At 38.7% G+C, this 19,580-nt stretch overlaps 3 protein-coding genes across 3 annotated transcripts in view; all 3 read right to left on the bottom strand.

The window, feature by feature from the left end:
* Positions 1–2,122, bottom strand: part of LOC150109531 (uncharacterized) — a 130,277-nt gene extending 128,155 nt beyond the window's left edge. The window contains exon 1 of the mRNA XM_090413524.1: positions 869–2,122. Within this exon, the coding sequence (XP_090269650.1) occupies positions 869–923 (55 nt within the window). The 5' untranslated portion in view covers positions 924–2,122. The remainder of the gene's footprint in view (positions 1–868) is intronic.
* The window catches only part of LOC150109529 (uncharacterized), a 614,993-nt gene that overhangs the window by 209,995 nt on the left and 385,418 nt on the right, over positions 1–19,580 (bottom strand). The gene's annotated exons all lie outside the window — the stretch shown is intronic.
* The window catches only part of LOC150109530 (uncharacterized), a 207,070-nt gene that overhangs the window by 89,907 nt on the left and 97,583 nt on the right, over positions 1–19,580 (bottom strand). Inside the window, exon 3 of the mRNA XM_090414196.1 lies at positions 2,131–2,142. Coding sequence (XP_090270322.1) covers positions 2,131–2,142 — 12 coding nt within the window. The remainder of the gene's footprint in view (positions 1–2,130; positions 2,143–19,580) is intronic.

Below are 19,580 nucleotides of genomic sequence, written 5' to 3'. Positions count from 1 at the left end.
TCTGGCAATCCATTCTACTTATTCGCCACTCTCCAAGAAAAGAACCACATACCCTTACTAACCAGTGTGACCCCCTTGTTTCCCCCCCATGCCCCATGTACTAAAAAATTTCTTCTATGTCAATCTTATAGAATCGCAAGGATGGTAATGTGGATGTATGTAGGCAAAGCAATTTTTTTTTTGAGCTGAAAATCAAATGCTGCTAGATGAAAACTTCTGTGTGATACTTGCATATAAAATTCTGTGTAATAATAGAATATGTCAAATGTTATATATTTAGACTACAGATATCACTTTCAAAAACTATACCTGTCTTTAGATACAATCTACCACTTTTGAGACAAATTTTCATAGGGTATGATTAAGCATTAGGTGTACTTTGCACTACCAGATTATCAAAGTTTAGGGAAGGGTGGACATTGTGGAAATCCAGGCAACACAAGAGTAATACATTATACGATTTTTTTGTGTAAAACAAAAGTATTAAATCTCCACCATTTCTATTAGCTTTTTCATACTGTAATATATTTCTACAGTAATTAATTTTGCTACTCTGCTCAGGAAAAATAAGCAATAAAATTTTAATAATATGAAGGATATATGAACTACAAATAATGGATTGTATATATCCACTTCATTGGTCAAATGTGCTGTAGTTCAAAAATTAATAACCTAAATTTTTCTCATGTAAAACTTTTGATATTTAAAAATTTTTATGAATGATTTATATGACAACCAGTTTATAGCATGTTCTTTTAATGCCAATTAAATAAGTAAAAATTTCCTGTACAAGATTAGTTGACAGGATGATTATGGATTTTCTTTTCTTTTAATTAAGTTATAAGTGTAATACTAAAACAGAACCTACCGTGTCTTGAAAAATTCCGAAAGTAGTGCACAAGATGCTTCGAATTTCTGTTCATTGCTTTTTTTGTTTTGTTTTGTGATTTCCCCCAATAAGTTTCCCCTTTAAAGACTCTAATACACTTTCAGATATCTGATAATTATTATTATTCTTTCCCCTTTTTATTGGGCCTCTGGAGGTTTTCTTTATTTATCTTTCTTAATTACCCAATAGTCAAATATGAATGATATAAGAACCACAAGTTCAAATCATTAAGGGGCATAGTTAATTTCGGTAGTGATGACAAATGTGAAAAATATACGACTACTAAGCAGATATTGCAAATCAATCCGGTAATATCAAAATTTCATAAGACATCTTTGTTGTTCTTTCTTCAGGTTTTATTTATTGCTTCACTTTCATCACATGGACGTTTCGAAATTCCGTGTACTCTCCACTTGTGAGTCCTAAAATAAGATCTACAAACGAAATCCTTTTGACATATGGTGCATCGAAACAAACGGCGCACGTTGGCATGAACTGTGTTCTCGTGACGTCTACAGTTGTTCCGGTCCGAGAAGCCACGGTTACACAGACGACAGTAGGATACAACGTTGTATTGTGAACTGCGGTTTCGATATGACCTCGCCCAAGACACTCTGGCCATTTTCTGGTTCACTGCAACCAGCACAGTCTCCGTGCTACCTGCAAATGGGACAGAAAGGAACCGTCAGCAGCAAGACCAGACAAAAGTCGAAAGCAAACTGCAAAGAAATTTGCTGCAGGAAATAAAGGATTGTAGCTTTAATTATAAAACTGTTCTTACATTCCTAATTTATTTATCAGGCTTCTGTGGAATTATAAAACTTCTAGTCTTAAAAACTCACACTGAATAACCGTTTCGCTTTTGACTTCGTGAGTTAATTTATTAAGAAAATAGCCGCATTAAATATCATGAAACCATGCCTATCAAGAAAAGAAAAAAACCAAAGCTTTGAAATCCAGTTAATATAGTATAAACATAATACATATTTCATATACTAGTATACAGTTTCCTAAATATCACGGATAGTCTTAACTTTCTGTAAATAACTGCATTTATTCTTGCGATCTCAAAAATATTGGTAGGAAACCAGGCCTTCCTGTGTCAAGAAGTTAACGAATTTGAAGATATCACCTTTCCCAGCTGGGATGAGGATTAAGATAAATTTGAAGAAACATCATAACGAACACTGGCGAGTTCATTTGTACAATGAGATAACATCTTCAAAGAAAAAACGAATTACCTCTAAAGCGCACTTTGTTTCACTTTAACTCGATGCCATTAGCAAAACATAAGAGAGCGGGGATGAAACCTATTTGCTTTCTGTGTATCCTTGCGCACGCAGAAAATAAAATGAATTATTCTAATTCATTAATAATACTGATATTCAAATTCAGAACTACGTAACTATTCTGATTCTGGAATAGGAATCCGCTACATCTCGTCTTATATCTCAAAGCGATTCTTTGGAGACAAGGGTACACAAGCTGCGACCCTGTCCGAAGACTTTTCTCCCATGATAGATAGCGATATTGGCAAATAGCACGCCTTTTCTTTTTGTTGGTATGATTATTTAAACACAACTTTTGTAAAGTCCTCCAGGGAAATTATTTAATAATATGTAATTTTAGGCAATTTGATTCAATACTTGGTTTCGCAAATAATAAATTTCGGTCGGACTATTTTATGGTATACCAGTGAAATAGATCATTAAAAAATGCAGTATCCCCAATTTGTTTAACTGGAAACGCACATGCTTCTAGAATATTTAATTAAATGAAACTGGGCATACCAAAATTAAATAACATCAAATTTTGAAACTAAATAATAACATCACATACACAAAATTCTTTGTTCATTCTACACCGGTGAGCAGCACTTTGAGGAAATAGTTCAAATACTTCAAGTAGGTGTCCTCCCGCGATGAGTCTTCGGACTCCTTGGAGGTGTCACGAATAATAATAATAACAAAATACTTTAGAAATCATGTACTTTTGAAAACCGATGTTAGTAGTTATATGCTTCAAATGCCAATTAGTATTTCATGTATAAATAATGCATATCGCAGTTTCCAACGAATCACTTTCGCTATCTAAATAATGAATTAAAGAAAACTCATAAAAATATTAAGATCTGCCAGTATATGTAATTTATCCAGTTTACAAAACTCTGACAAGTATAAGATGAGTGTATTAAGATGAGTCTTTGGACTCCTTGGAAGTGTCACATAACAATAATAATATACAATATTTTTACTTAGTAGAGCAGCAGGATGGTCCAGGAACAGTTGCTCCCCTACAATTTTTCAAAGAACTCTCCCTCCATGAGTCTTTGGACTCTGGAGGTGTCACATAATAATGATAACAATAATAATAATTTTCTGATTGTAAAATATGAGGTAGCATCCCTCACAGAGTTCAGAGTGTGAAATATTAGCAATTTGATATAATATACTTTAGGATTAAATTTTGTTCCTTATATACAATTCAATTAATTTTATGTAAGGTTACTTTCAATTAAATGTGTTTGTTAAGAGAAGGTCTTGTTTTAGCAGTCTACTTGCATTTTAAGAATAAATAACAATAACACCTGTATATACTGATTCTTTCTCGTAGACAGGATTATACGTTGGTTATGCATTATTAAAACACTTCAGGAATAGAACAACGTAGTTAAGGATATAAATTATAAATGTCCCACTCAAATTTTAGAGCTAATCCAAGCTAAATTTTCTCCCAATATCTCAGCCTTATTTCAGTTCACAATGAACTCAGGCTATTTCATTTGGCAGGGAAAATTCTACAAACAAATAGAGGGGACAGCCATGGGTTCACCACTCTCCCCACCCTTGGCCAATTTCTTTATGGAAACCTTTGAAGAAAAAGCCTTAGCCTCTGCCCCACAAAAACCAACCATATGGCTTCGCTACGTTGATGATGTGTTCGCTATTTGGCCACACGGCTCTGAAAAACACTTCTCTCCTTCTTAACACACTTAAACAACCAACACCCTAGAATCAAATTCACTCTGGAAAAAGAGGAAAACAACAGCCTCCCTTTCCTAGACACACTAGTCACCCGCCAGCCTAATGGTTTTCTCAGTTTACAGAAAACCCACCCATACAGGCAGATACATTCACCAACAATCCCCCCCCCCCCTCACAACAATATGGAGTAGTGAAAACACTATACAACAGGGCTAAACTAATCTGTTCAAACGACTTGGCCCTAAACATTGAACTAAATCACATCCTCAACACTTTCTCAGCCAATGGCTACACCCCCAAAAAAATCTAAACAATATTAGAACCTACAAACCACAGATCCTTTCCCCCCCCACAACAAGGATTACTCTAAATCCATCACCATTCCCTACATCCGAGGCACCTTGGAAAAGATTACCAAAATCTTAAAAAAGCATGACCTGACCTCCTGTTACAAACCTTACAGAAAATTGGCATCCCTTATCTGCTCCACTAAAGACCAACCACTTCCCCTAGACCTACCTGGTGTTTACCAGGTCCCTTGCAGTTGTAAACTGTCTTACTTTGGCCAAACAGGCAGGACAGCGAATATCAGAATTTCGGAACACAAGGACTACATCCGTTTTCACAAATACAGTCATTCTGGGCTTGCGGACCATGCTCTGGATACACGCCACAGAATACGGTGGAAGAAAGCTACAGTGATACACCGTAGCAAATACAAATTTGAAAGACTATTTATGGAATCAGCCTCAGCCCTAAGAAATTCTCCTTGCGGACCCAGAATTCTCCATTCTGGGCTTGCGGACCATGCTCTGGATACACGCCACAGAATACGGTGGAAAAAAGCTACAGTGATATACTGTAGCAAATACAAATTTGAAAGACTCTTTATGGAATCACCCTCAGCCCTAAGAAATTCTCCAAACCTCAACAAATTTGGTTGTATGCGACTGCCCCAAATTTGGGAGGCCTACATCTGCAGACCTTCAGCCCAACGGCCAAGAACACCTACTTAGCCCGCTAGAGGGCACCATCAGGACTGTTAGGAGAACAATAGCTTCATCTCTTCATTCCCAGTTTCTGTGTGGTAGTGTCTACGTGCATGTAACGTTTTTGTAAGTTCCTTTAGAAAATGGCAACGTGACGTTGTTGAAATATCGGAAAATATTTATTAAAGTTTAATTTAATTTATATCCTTAACTACGTTGTTCTATTCCTTAAGTGTTTTAATAATACTGATTCTTTGTCTTTTAAAGTGGTCTTTGTTATTAAACAAGGATTTTAAATTATGGAGTGTACTGTCAGCTAAGCTATGAACAGCATTGCACATTGGAGAAGATCACTGATATATAGAAGAAAGAGCATAGGTGAGAGCAGGGCCATGCCAACCCAAGGGTGCAAGGGGTACACTGCACCTGGGTGGCCGCCCCTAACAATGCAGTATTAGGGGTGGCCAATAAAAGTTTGCACCTGGACGGCAAATACCCTTGGCATGTCCTTGGGTGAGAGCACAGAACTCTGGGATACTTCTTTGTCAAGGATGTTGGAAAAATCAGATGAGAGGAATAGTGTCCATCATAGCACACAATGAATAAGAAGAGAGGAAGTTGGCAGTCCACTCACAATGGATAGGAGAGAGACTGTAATATGGCAGCTGTGATTCTAGACTCAATCCAATGCCTTTAAATATTATTATTAACATCAGGCCTCCAAGAAATCAAAAGACTCATTGTGAGAGGTCCATACTCCAACACAAGAAAGATTAGAACTGTGCTTTAAACCCATCCACAGTTTCCATACTCTTATGCAGTGCAGTCCACTCACCAACAATCCATGGAAAGAACCTCTTCCTTACTCACATTCTCCTTATGCAGCTTCCAGGGATGGCCTCTTATCCTTGTCTCCTACGCGGTGAAAAATCTTCACATTAATCTGCTAACAAATCCTCACCAACTTGTATATCTCAATCGGATCCCCTCATTTTCCTCTGTTCACAAATTGCACTCCCTTAATCTGTCTTTATATCCCACATTCCATAGACCGCCACTGATTTAGTGAATCTTCTCTAAGAAATCGTCATTCCCTCAAAACAACAGACTCTAAGCGTAGTACTCCATATGAAGTCTGATCAAAGCCTTATACAAGGGGAACCCTAACCTCTTTGCTTGTGCATATCACGGTCCTCTTCATCACTGCCATAATTTGCTCTGATGTTCTCACACTTTTAGAAATGTAATCTCCTAAACTTCTCTGTCTACCATTACTTCCAGATCTCTCATCTCTTTCTCTCCTTCAAAATTTCTCCATTAACTATATACTTGACATCCACCCTTGCCTACCAAATTTCAAGACTTTACTTTTGTAACATTATATTAATAGCTCCACTCCCTTATCCACTCACATAGTCAATCAAGATACTCCTGTGAGGCAAAAACATCTGCTCTGCTTCTCATAGTTCTTCTCAACTTTGCATATCTTCAAACATCTGCATATCTCCAGAAGCCTGACCTAATATCATTAAATACAAATTAAATAAATTATGCTCCCAAAGCAGACCTCTATAGTTTCCATGCATGACCTTTCTCTTTTGGAATCCCCCCCCCCCCCATGCACAACTTGCGGATACCTATCTGACAGCCAATCAACTATCCAATCTCATCTGCTTCAGTTTAGTTACCAGATTGTCATGTGGCAATCCATCAAAAGACTGAAAAATGTGGTACACCACCATATATGCATCTCCCTTATTCAGTGCATTTCATCACTTTGTAATATGTAAGCATATTGCTAAAGCATGACCTCCCCTTGCCAAACCCATGCTGATCATCATAAAGAATACTAGTGTTATCTACTCAATTCTGAACTAGGATACTCAATAATTCTGAATACTGAACCCTTGTAACACCTTAACAACTACCCTAGACACACAGACTGGCCAATAATTTATAGTCTGAGTGTTATTGCCACCTTAATGAAGTGGAACAATTTTATCCTCTTTCTATTCCTTTTGGGCTTGTAAAAAAATGACTCATGTAAACAAAGGTGTGACAAGGGTACCCTGGGGTATTCCCTCAAGAGACATAATATATTGTCAAGTCCTATTGCCTTATTAACATCAAGTTTACTTAATTCCTCATATTATTATTATTATTATTATTTCCCAAGACCTCATGGAGTCAAAGACTCATCTGGGAGGTCCTTTTATCACACACACACATCTCATCATACCGTGTCTTAAACACACTCAAACTCCTTGCAGACACCACACTCTCAGGCAAGGCATTCCAATCATTCACAACTCTGCACGAAAAAACCTGCCTCACACTCTCTTTATACAGTTTCCAGGGATGACCCTGATCTCCCACTATTCTCTGTAGAACTTCTCCACCATTGATCTTATAACAACCCCCTTACCAACATGTAGGTCTCTATCATATCTCCCCTCTTCCTTCTCTCCACCAGACTCTGCAAATTACATCTTCTCAATCTTTCCTCATACTCAACATTCCAGAGGTCAGAAACTACCTTAGTCAGTCATCTTTGGACCCTTTCCAACATCTCTTCATCCTTCTGAAAACCCAGTGACCAAATCTGGGTACAATAGTCCATGTCAGGCCTAATCAAAGCCTTATACAATGGACCACACATTCTGCAACAGCTGTCTTTATACCATTTCCTCCAATCAATGTCATCCTTCCATAATTACTATTATTACTATTATTACGGGCAACTCCAGGGAGTCATTGGACTCATCGAGGGAGGCCCCAAATCATATTCATCACAACTATTTGACATTCATACAGTATCTATCATACCTCGCCTTAAACTCATTCACTGTCACAGCATCCACCACAGACTCAGGGAGCGCATTCCACTCATTCACTACTCTAAAAGTAAAGAACCCAGCTCTAACACCTTTACTAACCACACTTTTGCCCAGTTTCCATGGATGTCCCCTAGTCCTCCCACAACCAGCCCTGTTCTCAAAAATATCTTCTGAATTAATTTTATAGAAACCCTTCAGTAATTTGAATGTCTCAATCATATCTCCCCTCCTCCGCCTATCAACCAATTTTTGCAACCCACAAATCCTCAACCTGTTCTCATACGGTTCATTCCACAGACCTGCTATCATCTTGGTCACTCGCCTCTGGATCCTCTCCACCTCCTCTCCATCAAGAAGAAACCTAGGTGACCAAATCTGAGCACAGTAGTCTAGATGGGGTCTTATCAAGGCTCGATACAGAGGAACAATAACCTGCTTGTCTCTGCTTGTCATCGTATTCTTCAGCGACCAAGTGATTTGATGAGCTGTTTTGGTCACTTTTGCAATGTGTCCCCTAAATTTCAATTCCTTATCTACCAACACTCCTAAATCTCGTGCCTCATCAATTTCCTGGAGCACGGTTTCACCAATGCAGTAAACTGCCGCCAATCTTTTCACCCCAAAATGCATAACCTTACATTTTGACACATTAAACTGACATCCATTCTCCTTAGCCCAGACCTCCAATCTATCCAAATCATCCTGCAAAATTTTGACGTCATCTGCATTCACTATTGCCCTACCCAACTTCGCATCATCCGCAAACAAATGAACTGTTCCTCTCAGATCATTTCCTATATCATTTATGAACAAATTAAACAGCAGTGGTCCAAGAATAGATCCTTGTGGCACACCACTAGTCACAGGCCGTCTTGTGGACTCTACTCCCGAGTAAACCACTCTCTGATATCTCTCCGTCAACCACCCTCCTATCCATCTCACCAACCCTATGTCCATTCCCATATGCTGCAATTTACTGATTAGAATTCCATGTGGAATCCTGTCAAAGGCCTTGGCAAGGTCCAGTAGAATCACCGTAAACCCATTACCCTTATCCAGTTCAGCCGTCACTGTGTTATAATTCGTGAGCAAATTACTGAGGCATGACCTACCCTTCACAAAACCATGCTGTCCCCGATACAGTATCCCATTTTCTTCTATCCAATCTTGTATTTTCCTCTTGACTATTTTCTCTAAGACCTTGACAATGATTCCTGATATGCTAATCGGTCGGTAATTTACTACAGCAGTCTTGGAACCACCTTTATGCAGTGGAACTATTTTCCCCTTTCCACCCGCTCGGGACTAACCCAGATCCGAGACTCAAATTAAACAAAATGGTCAAGGGTACTGACAATTCTTTAGCTGCTTCTCGTACAACACGAGCTGGTATACCATCCAATCCCACAGATGTATTGACATTGAGGTTATGCAATAGACTACTCCCCTCCACTTCATTAACCACAATTCCCGTATAATCTACTGGTTTATTCGTTTCTGCAATGTCACCACCTGGATGATATACTTTTGCAAAGTGCTCACTCAGTAACTCAACTATCTCAACTGATTCAGTTACCTCCCTACCATCGGCATTCTTTAAAATCAATCTGCCATGTACATTTTTCCTTTTACTTGCTACATATCTAAAAAACTGTTTAGGATTCTCTTTAGCCTGCATGGCCAATGTTCTTTCGTCATCCTTTTTTGCTTTTCTTACCACACTCGTCACCCTTCTGGCCTGTGCTTTATACCGTTCATGTGCCTGCCGGTCACCCTTCTCCTTAAATTCCCTCCATAGTTGTTTCTTTTTTTGCAACTCAAGCTTAATGGTGTTATTCATCCATTTAACCCCTACTTGATTTATTATTCGGACTCTAGGTATACAGTTAGCCATTGCTTCATGCAAGCACTTCTTAACTACCTCCCATGCACTATCAACTTCTAGTCCTTGCAGTTGTACATGCCATGGCACTGAACCAATCAAACTCCTAAGCTTGTCATACTTTCCAGCCCGATAATTCCACATGTACCCTGTCTTAATTGAAAATTCTACACCTTTAGCCACCTCCCAAGTTAAGACCCTATGATCACTCTCACCGATTGGTTGCAATGTCGTCATATTTGTTACAGCCAAATCCTCAGATGTAATTACTAGGTCAAGCACTCTCTGACCCCTAGTATTTTCCATTACATGCTGTCGCAGATAGTTATCCCTTAATAACCGCATAAAATCCAGTTCCTTCCTCCCGTGTGTCCTCTCCTCACTCCAATCAATGCGACCATAGTTGAAATCTCCCATAATAATCAACCTCCTTCCACCCATTTCTTCTATTTGCTTGTGCATACTGTCACCACCATCTTTTCCATCACCTGGTCTATAGCAGCACCCAATTGTATATTTAGTTCTGCTAGCCACAATCTCACACCAAATGGCCTCAAATGTGCTCTTTTCTCTATCCTGCAATTCAACTTCTATTCTCCTTGGCTGGAGCTCATCAGCTATCATCAACAATACTCCTCCCCCCATTTTATTCTCTCTGTCATTCCTGAACACACTATACCCATCACATTCAATCCCACTAGTTATATCATCTACAGTCAGCCATGTTTCACTAATACCTATAACCTGTGGTCTGGAAGTGCCAACCATGGCCAAAAACTCTTCCTTCTTGTTCCTAATACTCCTAGTATTAGTGTACATGAATTTAAGACCCCCATTAGCCCCAACCCTACCTTGATGCCTTATATTAACTATCCCACTCAGATTTGTTGTCCTTATTTGCTCTGGCATATTATATTCATTCTTACATTCAACTGCCTCCATAAGGACTGTATCTCTACTCCCCCCCCCCTAACAAATCTAGTTTCCCTGAATTTGCACATCCACTACATTCAGCAACACTTTCTCAAGTCTTCTTACACCGTAACCATTCAAATGCAAGCCATCCATCTTATATAGATCCTTTCCCCATCAAACTCACTCCACACATCCACAAATTCCACACCACTCGTCATACATAACCCACGCATAAAGTCATTTGCAATTATAGCCCTCCTTTTAAACATTTCACTGTCATACCGTGGCAAAAGACTAATCATTCTAACTCTCTCACTCTTTTCTTTTGCTACCTCAAACAATTCATTCAGGTCTTCTATCATTTCCATTTTATCTCCTTTCAAATCATTCGTACCTGCCACAACAATCATTTCTTTCACCATTTCCTTTTGCTCTCTAATAGACGCAGTTACGTCCTTTATGGTCGCACCAGGTTGGTACGATTTTGTCAAATCCTCTACTAACACACCTCGTACTAACGAGTCTCCATACAGCACTCTATCCTTCATTTTGTTCATGTTCACATTCATACGTCTATTTTTCCTGTCATACCTTTTATTATTGGTTGGTTCATTCAGTCTACTTTTGTTCATGCACTCTAGCTGCTGTTTTGCTCTTTCTATCGCACTATTCAACAACGCGATCTCACTCAATGCATCTATCTCATCTTTTTTGTTCTCTGAGAAACCATTTATACTATCATTCACACTTTCTACATTCACACTCTCACAATTTTCATGTACAACCTTGCCGTTTCTTGTCATATCCCTGTTTCCGTCATTCTGAAGGTTGACAAAAATATCACACTCACGATCCGAAATACACTTCAATTCCGCATTCTCCCTACATTTTCTACACACATTCAATCATTTATTATCATCTAACCACACTCCGACCGCACTCCGCAAAGCGTACATTTCACAGCTAGTACACTGACTCATTTCTTTCATGCTACCGTTCTTTGATAACGATGGCGAACCTTCATTACTGGCCGCCATTTTCCTTCGCACAGGTGCCATACTTATCTGTGACATGTTTTGTCAAATTATACCCTAATCTTTAATAATTATTCAATTAATAAATAAGAGGAAAAAAAGTACAAACATCAGAACATTTAAGTACTAAATATAATTAAATAAAATGAAATATAACTAAATACAGTAACTTAGCTTCGTTTTGTCTTCCACCGTTACGCGTTCGATTCCGACGGTACCAAAATATATTATATCGCGACAGCAACTAACTTCCAAAAAACAACCACTGAAGTACACTCGTATTCAGAGAAACAATTTAGCACTCAAAAACGTAGAAAAACGGGGAAAAAAGCGGACTATTCACCGATTAAAAATCACTTTCTTCTGCACAGCTCAAATTCTCCGCCACGTGCCTATATCGAAATATGTTGCTGGCTACATATCGAAAGAACTCCCTAGGATTCTTTTTGTCTTCATTAGCTAACTGCTGTTCATACCTCTCTTTAGCTACTCTCACCAACCAAGTCACCCTCCTTGCCTGGTCTTTGTAGACCTCATGAAATTGGTTACTTCCACTTCTCTTATGCTGCCTCCACAATGCCCTTTTTCTCTGTATCGCATGCTTAATCTCTTTATTCATCCATCTCACACCTACCTTATTTAACCTTCTCACCCTTGAAATACATTTAGACATTGCATCTACTAAATAGTTTTTGAAAATCCCCCAAGCTGCATTGATCTCTTTTCCAGCTAACTCCTCATTCCACGCTACACCCGCAAGCTGTCTCCTGAGCTTCCTACCCATTTGCTATCTGTCCCTCCTCCATTACACTTGCTAAACAAGCTTCTCATGTTGTCACGTTTGTGAGGATGAAATACTCTGATAAATAGCTCACTGAATACCTCAACTATCTCTGAAACAGTTACTGATATATACCATTGCCATCTGCTAACATGATCCTCCCATAGTCATTGTTTAAAGCATCTAAAGCATGGTCCGTAAGACCCGATTGACCACAGTCATGAAGAATGCAACTGGCTCATAGAATCAATTGGAAATGGACTACTATGGTCCATTGTAGTAAATTTAGAAGAAAAATACTATTTTTGGCATCTGCAGCTGCTCTCAGAAATCAGCCTAATTTAAATAAATACAGTTGCATTAAACTTCCCAAAACATGGGAAACACTAATACTTCGAAATCCTAGGCTGCCAACAGGTGCCCACACCCCACCTAGTTAGGACTCTAGTCTTTCGTCCATGAGTTTCACTTAGTTTTGTTTTGCCTTTGTGTATCTGTGAGAGTCACGTCTCATATTGTATTCCCTGATGATGTCTCAGTGACTCAGCCCAATATTGGAAGAATTAAATATTATTTTTAATCCTTTCTCAGTGCTTGTTCACTCCATTAAGCCTCTAAAATGAGTTTCCCCTAGCACTTAAGTCTTAAGAAATGAGTTATACTCCTTTCTCCTCACATATCTCTGCTAGCATGCATTCATGATTTTTGCCTGCTGTCTCCACCTGCCATTGTCATACCTGGGCAAAACACACCAACTACTCTTCCTCCTACAATGTTGTCGTTTACTCTCCTTAGTAATTTCCTGATATTAAACCAAATCATTCATTTCTACCATGATCACTAACTTCTCACATGCTTAATTCTCATATCCAAAACATCTATCACCCTGTTCCTCCTCCTTCCTGGAAAATAGACCTTGTGCATCTTCACATGCACAATACCTTTAATACTGTACTGTAATCACAGTACAGCACTACTCTTGATGATTCGCCACTTCTTTTTCTTCACTATGTTTCATTTTATTTGTTTGTACTCTTCCATTTCTTTCCAGAAAACATTTAATCACATTACCTACATCTCATCTCATTTCTTATCTTTATTAGCTCCTTCTTCAACTTGAGAAAGCCACACAGGTTCCTACAAATCTTTCCATATTCTGTGTCCAAAGTTGTGCAAGGTTAGGGAAGAGGTGTGCTGTAAAATGTGAATGGTAGGTAATCAATGATTAACTGATGGGTCTACAGGTAGTGAAGAATGCAGTTGTTAGTAATCCTGAGAGTATTCAGGTGAGGACAATGGAATTCTTGTTTGATGGCTGACTTTTCTCCTTGTTTAGGGACAGGCTGGTTAAAAGCTTGCTTCCATACAATTGAATGGATACCAGGTGAGCATGACAACTTGTAAAGGTAAAGACAGTGTGTGTGTGTGTGTGTGTGTGTTAATTCTGAAGCATAAGCTTTCATACGAAACAGAAGGATACCATCTTGGCTGGAGGCTTATTACTATCATGCTACTCAGTATTGAATTCCCTTGGTTGTCTATATAAAGAGTTGGAGAAGTCTGATAACAAGTCATCTGCCTTATCTTTAGGAAATGTTATCATTGTGCCATGAGGATGAGAGAGGTAGAAACACAGTAGGGAAGACTTGCCATATGATCAGAAGGGAAGTTTTCCCCAGTAAACAGTGTGTATTTTGTAGATACCATTTGTACCAAATGGTATCTACAAAAGATCCAGGAATGAGTTGTTGTGTTTGTATACAAATGCTAGAAGTGTAAGAAACAAGGCAGATGAAATGGTTGCACTAATTGAGTCTGTTCACCCAAAAATTGTTGGAATAAGTGAGACATGGTTAAATGAGGACGACATCCTGACAGGAATAGAGATAGAAGGGTATGATGTGTTTTATGAGGACAGAAGGGGTAAAAAGGAAGGGGGGGGGAGTGCTATCGATGATAGAGAAAGAGTTGCGTCCATACAAAGTAGTGATGCAAGATGGGAAATAGTTCCAGTGGTTTTGAGGCAGTATGGTGTGAAATAGAGGTGAATAGAATGAAATACGTAGTTGGATGTTGTTATAGACCTGGTAATGATCATGAAATGCATAATCAAATTAGCCAAGCAAATAAGAAAAGGGTGATCATTATGGGTGATTTCAGTTATGGCAGTATAGACTGTGATGATGAGATAGCAACTGGAAGTAAAGAAAATGCGTTTCTTGAGTTTTTGAGGACAACTACCTCAGACAGTATGTAACAGGGGCACATGAGGATTGAGGGTTTTGGATTTGATCATCTCATCACAGGATGTAATTATAAATGAGGTGTCTAATCACCCACCAATTGGTGGGAGGGACCATGAGGTGATTACTTGGGTGGTTGCCATCAGTGTGAGGACTTCTATGAGAAAGGGATATATGTGGAACTATAAAGGGGGGGGTGATTATGAAGACCTCAAGGGACAGCTTGCAGGTGTAGCATGGAATGAGGAGTTAGCTGAAAACAGATCAATGCGGCTTGGGGAATTTCAAGAACTATCTAATAAAAGCAATGTCCAATTGTATTCCAAGGGTCAGAAGGTTAAATAAGGTAGGTGTGAAATGGATGAATAGAGAGATTAAGCATGTGATACAGAGAAAAAGGGCATTATGGAGGCAGCATATGAGAATTTGATAACCAATTCCATGAGGATTACAAAGACCAGACAAGGCAGGTGACTTGGATGGTAAGGGTAGCAAAAGTGAGGTATGAACAGCAGTTAGCTAATGAAGCCAAAAAGAATCCTAAGGAGTTCTTTTGATATATAGCCAGCAAAAGAAAGAATGATTATGGAAGGATGACATTGATTCGAGAAGTTGGTATAAAGATAGCTGTTGTGCAAGATGTAGTGGAGGCTTAATAAGCGGTTCATAAAGGTCTTTCAATCTTGTGAATGTGACTTCATGGAGAGATGAACAGATGGGGAGTTGAGCAAACTAGATGATAATAAGGCTGTGGGACTTGATAATATATCATTACGTATTCTGAAGAAATGTGCCAGGGAGTTGACACATGCCTTGACATATTTTTTTAATATGAGTCTTGAACTGGGTGAAGTTCCTAAGGCGGGCAAGATTGTGCCGCTTCATAAGGGAGGTTGTAGAACTCAAGCATCAAATTATAGGCCTATTTGTGTGTCAGGTGTTGTGGTTAAGTTATTGGAGATCCTTATGAGAAGTGGAATCCAGAATTGGGTTGACAATAATGGTAGTATTATCTTTGATGGACAGCATGGATTTGCTAAAGGGAGGTCATGTTTTAGTAATCTACTTACTTATTACAATATTGTGACTGCTCCTTTGGACAGAGGAAAGGGATGCACAGTAATATACTTAGATTTTGCAAAGGCTTTTTGATAGATTACTGCATGATAAGTTGATAGTCAAACTAGAGTGGATGGGGTTGGATATTAGATTAGTGCATTGGATTGGACATCTGATAGGAATATCAGCAAGTTGTGTATGGGGGAGCAATATCCAGGAACAGGAAAGTCACTAGAGGTGTGCCTCAGGGGTCTGGTTTAGCGCCATTACTGTTTAACTTGTATATTAATGAAATTGCCGACGACTTGGATGGAGATATTCAGTTGTTTGCAGATGATGCAAAGTTGGGATGAACAATGAAGAGTGGAAAAGATGTCTTACAAGAAAGACGCCTTACAAGAAGACTTGAATAAATTGATTGATTGGGAATGTGGATGCAAGTTCTATGTTGCAAAATGTAAGGTTTTAAAATTTGGGAAACAAAGATGGGATGCAGAATTTATGCTTGGTGAGGATATACTGTTAGAGGTGGGGGAAATAAGAGATCTCGGGGTGATAGTGGATAAGGATCCGAAATTTAGCAGACACATTGCCAAAATTGTGAAGACAGCACAAAGACAATACTAACTTGTAGAAGTAGGGAGATTCTTGTTCCACTTTATAGGGCTTTGATTAGGCAACATGTACTACTGTGCCCAGATTTGGTCACCTCATTTTCAGAAGGACGAAGAGATGCTGGAAAGGGGCTAGAAGCGATTGACTAAGGTAGTCAATTGCTCTGGAATGTTGAATATTAGGAAAGATTATGAAGATTCAATTTACAGAGTCTGGTGGATAGGAGGAAGAGGGGAGATATGATAGAGACCTACAACTTAGTAAGGGATTGTTATAGGATCAATGTTGGAGAGGTTCTACAGAAAACAGTGGGAGATCAGGGGAGAACCAGAGGTCATCCCTAGAAACTGTATAAAGAGGGTGTGAGCAGAGGTTTTTTGCATGCAGAGTTGTGAATGATTGGAGTACCTTGCCTGAGAGTGTGGTGTCTGTAGATAATTTGAGTGTGTTTAAAGCATGGTATGATGAGATGTGTATGATAATAGGAATTCCTAGATGAGTCTTTGATTCCATGGGGTCTTGGGTGATGATAATAATAATAATAATAATTTTTTTTTCACTTCCTTGCCCACATTTGTCAACTAAAAGAAAAGTGCAAGAGAACACTGAATATCATTCATGTTTTATCCTCTACTGAATGGGATGCTGATGCCTGTTCCTTCCTTTCTTTGCCTTTATCATGCACTTGTTTTCTCAAAGCTTGATTATATAGAATCAGTAATTGTACAATTATCAAATATGCACTGATTATGAGTCCCAAGTCTATGGTTCCACAAAGGAGAGTACTTTACAGTAGTGAGATCTTATCTATCATTGGGTTATACAAATAGCTATGTTTCATTATGTTGTTTCATTTACATTGCATTTCACATTGCCTATTCAAAATGCCCATGGAATGGAAGGAGGGTAAGATAATGCCATTAAGGTAATGATAAGATAATGCATAAGGGCGGTAGCAGACTGGAAGTTTCTAATTATAGGCCAGTGTCATCAGTAGTTAGTAAGATCTTGGACAAAGTAGTGAGGGACCATATACAGCATTGGGCAGATGAGGGTAATGTTATCAGTGAGAGTCAACATGGATTTGCGAAGGGATGCTCTTGTTTTAGAAATATGCTAGCCTTTTATGATAAAGTTACAAGAGCATTAGATGAGGGAAAGGCATATACCACCATTTTCCTAGACTTAGCAAAGGCATTTGACAGGGTGCCACATAATAAGCTGATATTCAAGTTTCAGCACATCGGTCTGGATGTCAGATTGGCTATCCGATAGGTATCAGAGAGTTGTGTATGGTGGAGCAATATCAAGGTTACAAATGGGGTTCCACAGGGCTCAGTGCTGGGACCTATATTGTTTAACCTTTATATAAATCACATTGTGTGTGGATTGCAAGGGGATATTCAGTTGTTTGTGGATGATGCGAAGCTGGGAAGGGTTATTAGTAATAGTGCAGATGTGGTAGCCCTGCATGAGGATTTGAATAAGCTAGATAGATGGACAAATGAATGGGGATGTCGGTTTAATGCAGCAAAATGTAAGGTCTTGAGGTTTGGGACACATCGATGGGACGCTGCATACTGTTCTCTTCTTCCAATTACAAAATCTTCAGCAAATATTCAAGACAATGCAGAGACACTTCCTCGACACCTTTATTTAAAACATTTCATCAAAAGAGACAATAACCATCTTAATTACAACATCCAAGTGATCCTTTGAGCTATTTTGTCCACTTTTGGAATAAATCCTCTGAAATTCAACTGTTCATCATCCAACAATTCCCAAATTTTTAGCTTTATCAGTTTCCTGTGTCCAGTTATATTAATGTATTCCAAGCTTGTAATCTCTTGATCCCAAAGTGTATAACTTTATACGTTACCACATTGAGCTGGCAACCAAATTTTTAGACCACAGTGCTATTGAAATAATCCTACAATATTTCTAGATTTCTAGATCACCTTTATAAAATTATTGCCTTCTCAGTTTTGAATCTCAGCAAACAACTGGAGATTTTCCATGAAACCATCCTTTATATCATGAATGAACAAATTAAATACCAGTGGCCTCAGTACAGAATCCTGCAGCACACTACTGGTCACTTGCATTTTCCTGGATTCTACTGTGTTGTATACTCCTCTTTGATGTATATCTGTAAGCTACCCTCTTATCCATGTCACCAGCATACCCACTCCCATTTTCTCTAATTAGTAATATATTTCTGTATTATCCTGTCAAATGTATTTGCAAAGTCTAGAAACATCACTGTATAGCTCTTTCCTTTATCCAACACAACTACTTTATTATAAAAAAATGAGTTCATTACTAAACCAGGATATACACTTCACAAAACATTACTATCCCCCAATACAGTAAGACATTCCTATCCACTATAAATTAAAGATGCCAAGAAATTATATTCTTGGTTACATCCTTTATCCAAGTGTAAGTAAACAAATTTTGCGCATGAAGTAACTTCACGACTGGGCTACTTATATATAGAGGCTGATGACTTCACCAATCTGTCTTCTGTTTCAATCCTATCATTCATATTGAATGGAGTGATCCTGGATGCAGCTGTATAATCCAGTTCACAGAGTAATCTAATTCACCATGAGCTAAGGCTATTTTCTTTAGCAAGGAAAATTCTACAATTAGATGGTACAGCTCTGGCCAACTTCTTTATGGAAACCTTCAAACAGAAAGCTCTAAACTCCACACCAAACAGTGTGGTAGTATGGGGTGGAGATCATAAGATCTTTCTCTAGAGAAGGAAAACGAAAGTTTACAACCTAGTTCAAGCCTGCAATAATCGGGCTGGTAATTTCTTAATGCATGATGAAAATGATCTAGAAGATCATTTTTGCAAATGTCTATATCATTATTATTATTTCAGGCGACTCCAGGGAGTCCTTAGACTCATCGAGGGAGGCCCTAAATATCATGTCCACACAACTATACGACATTCTCTCAGTATCTATCATACCTTGCCTTGAACTCGCTCACCGTCATAGCACCCACAACAGACTCTGGCAGCTTATTCCACTCATTTACCACTCTAAAAGTAAAGAACCCAGCTCTAACACCCCTGCTAACCACACTCTTGCCCAGCTTCCATAGGTGTCCCCTAGTTCTCCCACCACCAGTCCTGATCTCAAAAATATCCTCTGAATTAATACTATAGAGTCCATTTAGCAATTTGAATGTCTCAATCACATCTCCCCTTTTCAGCCTAGTTTTTGCAACCCACAAATCTTCAACCTGTTCTCATATGGTTCATTCCATAGACCTGCTATCATCTTGGTCACTCGCCTCTGGATCCTCTTCACCTCCTCCCCATCAAGAAGGAACCGAG

This window comes from Typopeltis vanoorti, chromosome 2 (assembly GCF_054136105.1).
Source record: "Typopeltis vanoorti isolate ZY-2024b chromosome 2, IOZ_Tvanoo_1.0, whole genome shotgun sequence".
Lineage (NCBI taxonomy): Eukaryota > Metazoa > Arthropoda > Arachnida > Uropygi > Thelyphonidae > Typopeltis > Typopeltis vanoorti.
Note: the sequence above shows the minus strand (reverse complement) of the source record. Positions and strands in the feature narration are given on the sequence as shown.